At 44.4% G+C, this 5,576-nt stretch overlaps 2 protein-coding genes across 2 annotated transcripts; one reads left to right on the top strand and one right to left on the bottom strand.

Moving 5' to 3' along the window:
* Positions 1–1,048: 1,048 nt before the first annotated feature.
* LOC128708322 (sister chromatid cohesion protein DCC1) lies at positions 1,049–2,459 on the top strand. The gene is made up of 3 exons (XM_053803296.1): positions 1,049–1,065; positions 1,147–1,821; positions 1,892–2,459. The coding sequence occupies exons 1-3, from the start codon at positions 1,049–1,051 to the stop codon at positions 2,457–2,459; spliced, it is 1,260 nt and encodes a 419-aa protein (XP_053659271.1).
* A 130-nt stretch (positions 2,460–2,589) lies between these two features.
* Positions 2,590–5,372, bottom strand: LOC128718416 (ATP-dependent RNA helicase ddx24). Its single transcript, XM_053812042.1, has 5 exons — positions 5,172–5,372; positions 4,555–5,109; positions 3,897–4,486; positions 3,667–3,836; positions 2,590–3,590 (listed from the first exon to the last, which is right to left on the bottom strand). The coding sequence occupies exons 1-5, from the start codon at positions 5,370–5,372 to the stop codon at positions 2,590–2,592; spliced, it is 2,517 nt and encodes an 838-aa protein (XP_053668017.1).
* Positions 5,373–5,576: the final 204 nt, after the last annotated feature.

Below are 5,576 nucleotides of genomic sequence, written 5' to 3'. Positions count from 1 at the left end.
CGTTCGGGTGCAGTGTGCAACTGTGCCACCGACTCCAGCCCATATTCAAGATGATAGCCATGGATAATTCGTGCGGGCTTGATCCGCGGAATGATAAATGTTCAACCACAGGCTATCGGCAGCTATGCAAAAACAGATGGGTACAACGCAAAACGTGCCGTGTTTCTGTTGACGCTGAGGTTGATGATTTGATAGGACGATTATCATTACAGGTGTAATGCATCCCTTGCTGGTGCTGATGCACGTGAAACAAAACGAAACGACATTATGCAATTGAAGAAGATTTGAGGATAAATGGCCAGCAATTGCGCAATTTCAACAATTCTTGTTTTTAAAATTGTCTCGAGGATAGGACACCCTTACTTTCCACAAGGGTGCTCCTCCAAATGCTGCACAAATGTTAAAACAAGCAATCAAATAACCGTGTTGCTTCTCAAAAAGTATCAAAGTTAATTCAAACCTAATGCGTTTGGTCATTATTGTTTGATACGTTTGGGCATTGACATACAATTAACCACGCGAATATCACTTACAATAATCGTTAAACGTGTGTGAAACATTTTTTTAATCGATATAGCACTATAAATGAACTATTTCATTTTATTTTAAGCAATATACAGAGAGCTACAATAGTATTTAAGAATACTGAAGAATGCTGAAACAGTAAAACGTATAATTTTAAAAATCGTTGCAGGCACCTCTGTTCTGTGCTATTTTGTTAAGCTAGCAACAGGAAATCATCCCACATCGGTTCATCATCCCACATCATCTAATTCAATTTCGTGCAGTAATTACCATCAGCTGTATAAAAACTCATATTTTTGTCGAGATTTGGTTCAAAACTTTTAATCGACTATAAAATTCAAAATTTTAATTCAAACAATCGAGTTTGATTTTACATTCCGAGCCACCCGGTGTACTCAGCGAACGTGCTCCAGCTTACAAGCAGTATTCGGTGACGTTTGAAAAGCGCGCCAAGGCGTTTGTTTTGATTTGTTGCAGACAACGAAAACAGTTCATATATTTTAACCTATTTTAGTATAGTAAGATGATATACAGCCAAGAGTGAGTGCTTTTTCTACATAACCGGTATCGTTTGCTGTAAAAAAGCTTATTTTATTATTTATTACTACTCATTCTTCTCAGCTACGCCCGCTCCATCGACGATGTGCGCACGATAGTGCGGCACGCAAAACTAGACCACAAAAATCTCACCAACATTGGCCAGGCAATTTACTATCCTGCGGCACATGAGGGCCATGATTTGGGCAACATAAAGTTGCTCGAGGTGGATGATCATATACTGGGGGAGATTAAGAACGGCGCAGAGGTGTGCTTCAAGGGTGCGCTGAACGAGAAGGTTGTTTTCTGCACCGAGTCGCGTACCTACGAGATGAAGGAAGCGGAAATATCGAACAGTTTGCTGCTGGTGAAGGATCTAAAGCTCGCACAAGCAACGAGCCGTTCGCCGATCAAAAGCCCCAAAAGTGGTGTCAACACATCCATGGACAGCAGCATAGAGGAAGAGGATTCGGAAACGATCGACACGATCGATGAGGTGGAACGGAAGGATGTGGTGAAAATTTTCCACGATTATTTCGAGCTACGGCCAGTGAAGCCAAAGTATCGTAAAATTATCGATCTGCTTCGCTTGACACGGTACGCTGGTCCGGAAAACGAGCATCTAATCGATCGGTCAATGCTGTTCCGCTTTCGTCAGTTGCTCGATACTGTTCAGTGCAGCAAGGACGAGTTTCAAGAAGGGCTTAAACTATATCGAGCCATTGAGGTTGATGAACGGGTGCGCATGTTAGATCTAGAGTATGTTTTCCGACCTTATTTCTACTTTGGTATGAATGATCGTTAAGCTAAAATTCCTGTATGATTCCAGATACGAATACCGAGTACTCACGTTGCTTCTGTCCGTGGTGTCGGAAAATTCTTGGGAACCCGACGCAATCGACAAAGAAATCACGCTAGAAGCGATGCAAGGCATAATTCCGTACGAGGTAGTGGATGGTATATTCGACGTATACACCTGCCGCAGTGAACGCATTCCGGACCGATTCCAGTACCGGGAGGATCTCGTGTGCGCCCTGTTTGCCGAAAAGATCCTTCAGCACGGTTTAAAGTTTCACATCGACGAATTCCTTGTCACCTGGCAGGAATCGTTGCCGGAGGGTTTCGAGGCAAACGAGCAGTATCTACGTGGAATTGGTATTATCGATCGAGAGGGTAGAGTGCCGTGTGTCCGTGGACTGAATGAAGCCGATCTCCCGATGAATCTGCTGGGCCGACTCGATTTGCTGTTCCGAACGAAAGAACGTTGGAACTTGGAACAGATCGAACCGTACATCGAGTGCTTCGCAACACCCACGGTAGGTGTTACCTCCATATTGGCCAAGTACACACGGTCGCTAGTCGTGAAAGGTGTTCGAATGTATGTGTCCAAGCATTAGGCCTAGAAACGAAATGTACTCGATTGTATAGTATGTAAATTTACCATTTTTTATAAATTTATTGCTAAAAGAAAAAGAATCCTTTTACACGCACTTCATTATCGTGATGAAAGTTCGTGTTTCTTTGCATTTAGTATTTTTTCCTATTTCTTCGCTGCTTCTTCTCAAGTATTCGCTGCTCTTCTGCCTTCCGCACGAGACTAATGGCGGACTGATTTTTTTCCGACGGTTGGCTCTTCATTGCATCAATGTTCAAAGAAGGGTAGTTCATCTCGATCTTAATATCTACGATCGGTTTGGCAAGCAGCTGGCTTAGCTCTAACCGCTTCGCTCTAAACTGCCGCTTTCGCTTCGTCTCTTCGAATCGTCGCACCTCCTCCTGCTCACTATCCACCTCGGATTCGCTCTGGAATTCCTTCGCCAGCTGATCCTCCCAGGAACGGGTCGCGCCTTCACGGCGCTGCTGCAGATCCATTCGCTCAATGTCACGGGCGAGTAAAACGCGTTCCTTCACTTGTCTCATCACCCGCTCGTAGGTGGGATACAGCGGCAGATCATCGGTGCGACCCAGATCCTGGTTGAGTTTGACGTAATTCTTCACTTCGCCTGGTGCGATTAGCAACACCGTCAGACCTTCTTTGCTCGCGCGGGCCGTACGTCCCGAACGGTGCACATAGTTTTCGGTCGTTTTCGGTACCTGATAGTGAATCACATGGTCCACGTTGGGAATGTCTAAGCCTCGCGCTGCCACATCGGTCGCGATGAGCAGGGCGCGTGGGTTGGCTGTGAAACGCTCTAGGTTCTTCAAACGCTGACGCTGCTGCATGCTACCGAAGAGACTAAACGGCTGACAGTCCAGATAGTCAAACAGGGAAACGAGCCGTTTAACACAGTCGATCGAGTTACAGAACACGAGCGTGCGGCCAGGATGTCGCTCGAGAAAGTAGTACAGATAGAAGTCTTTTTGTTCCGCCTGACATAAGATACGCGACTCGGTAAGCGTACGGGCTGTGCCATGATCTTGTGTCAGATCAACGATCTTCGGATTGGTCATACCGATTACTTCGATAAGATTATCCATACGTTGGCCGGGAGTTAGTTTGTACACTTTTTTCGATTTCTTTACATTTTCTAAGAAGAAAACAATGGAATTGGAAGATAAAAAATATAAAGCAATTACGATTGAAATTGCATACGAACAACGCACTTTTCAAGTGGTCAGGCATCTCGTGATCCATGGTGAGCGTAGCAGAGAAGATGTAGTTGCGCCGCAATTTCTTCGCATCCTCGTTTGCATTGATAAGCTCCAACAGTTGCTTCAGCTCTTCAAAGTGTCCTTTTTCCAGCATCCGGTCAGTTTCATCAATAACGAGAAATCTAAGAAGACAATACAATATTAAAAATACATCGAGATATACACGCTTCTTCATTAAGCACCTTATATCTTCCACTTTCGAAAGATGATGATTATCGCTCTGTATCAACTCCCACAGTCGTCCAGGTGTAGCAATCACAATTTCTGGACACTTGCGTAGCAAACGTTCCTGTTTTACTGCAGCCAATCCGCCGAAAATGGTCGCAATGTTGATGCCAGTGTACTTCGCAACCGCTTTCAAATGATCATTGATCTGCACCGCTAGTTCTCGTGTCGGCGTTAGTATCAACCCATACAATGGTTTATCGGTATCGTCTTGGACACAGTTCTTTTCCAAGGCCCGACCTTCTTTGGCGAACACCTGTTCATCCTCCTCCGTGATATCCATATCTTCCGGTGGGGGTGTCATCTCGTGTTCACTTGAATTATCAGCATGCTGTTGCTTAGCTCTCTTCATTGCCATAATCCCCTCCAGCATCGGTATACCGAAGGCGAGGGTTTTACCGCTTCCCGTTTCTGCAGCACCGAGTAAATCTCGTCGTCCATAAATGGCAACCGGAAGCGATTGGGTCTGGATTTCGGTCGGTACCTTGAAACCCTTATCGGCGAGCGCCCTCACGATGGGTTCGGAAACACCAAGCTGCACCCAAGCCTGTTTCGAATAGAAGATATTTACAAAACTAAACATAAAGTTGCTTCAAAATTTGTTATAATATTTACCGCATAATCCGCACTGGAATGAGGTTCTGGCTCAGATTTATCCGCCTTGGTATTACTTTCTTTTACTCTTTTCTGTGTCATTTTTGCTGGTTTTGCATTAGTTTTCGTTGGTCCTTTTGCAGTCACATTTTGTTTTGATTTTGTTGCTTGTTTTTTCGAATTGGAATCATTTGAGGAAATAGTAATGGCAGAATCGTTCGCAGTGTCCTTTACCTTCTGTTGTGTTTGTTTCGACGTTGGAGGCTTCAACAGCATTGAAAAGGCCGGAACTGTATCTACTTCCCGGTTTTTATCTGAATCATTACCGCTCATACTTGTTTTCGTAATGAGGCGCTCGTGTGTAGCTTTTATCTTTTTCTTTGGTTGATCATCGAAACCAGAATCATCTTCACTAGAATCCTCAGTATCTGGCTTAGCTGATTTAGCTTTCTTTTGCTTCTTCTTGCTTTTTACCCGTACTTCTTCCTCTTCGGAATCACTTTCATCGTCGCTATCTGAAGAATGCTTACGTTTCGATTTCTTACGCTTGCCAACGACCTCGGTCTCTTCCTTGTTCTGAAAGTAAACGAAATTTCCATTAGAATACGCAAAACAATGTTTGCATCGTTGCTAATTACCTTATTTTTCTCCTTCCGTAAAAAGTCTCCGGAATAGTTCTCCAAAATCTCCAACCCTACGAACCCATCGAAATCTGCACCTTCGTCGGCAATTACGGGGCCGTTCAGTTTCACTGGCTGCCATGCTGAGCTCTGGGGTTTCTTACGACCCAGGTACTTATGAGGACCCTTCTTCGGATTGAATTTCCGCTGTTTCTGCATGGTTTTTCGTAGAATTAGTCAGTTGCGATCTTGCCGGTAGCGCACGTGCTTTTCAATGCCAAACCAACACAAACTGCTGACAAACGATTGAAATGTCAAACAGCAAAAAATCACATCAGACGTTTGCACTCAAACGTCTGATGGTACCCAGTGGACAGCTCTCTGTTAATTTATCCATTCGAGCAGTTTGCTTCATCTGGTTAA

Source organism: Anopheles marshallii, chromosome 2 (assembly GCF_943734725.1).
Source record: "Anopheles marshallii chromosome 2, idAnoMarsDA_429_01, whole genome shotgun sequence".
Taxonomy (NCBI): domain Eukaryota; kingdom Metazoa; phylum Arthropoda; class Insecta; order Diptera; family Culicidae; genus Anopheles; species Anopheles marshallii.
The sequence above is the reverse complement of the archived record's forward strand: the minus strand, read 5'-3'. Positions and strand labels throughout refer to the sequence as shown.

Excerpts from the sequence above, each read along its gene's own strand:
- LOC128708322 (XM_053803296.1), top strand. Across the intron at positions 1,822-1,891 it reads GTGCGCATGTTAGATCTAGA|ATACGAATACCGAGTACTCA; the intron begins GTATGTTTTCCG and ends GTATGATTCCAG.
- LOC128718416 (XM_053812042.1), bottom strand. The coding sequence starts at position 5,372 with ATGCAGAAACAGCGGAAATTCAATCCGAAGAAGGGTCCTCATAAGTAC. Across the intron at positions 5,110-5,171 it reads TACGGAAGGAGAAAAATAAG|AACAAGGAAGAGACCGAGGT; the intron begins GTAATTAGCAAC and ends GTTTACTTTCAG. Across the intron at positions 3,591-3,666 it reads GATGCCTGACCACTTGAAAA|AAAATGTAAAGAAATCGAAA; the intron begins GTGCGTTGTTCG and ends TTTTCTTCTTAG.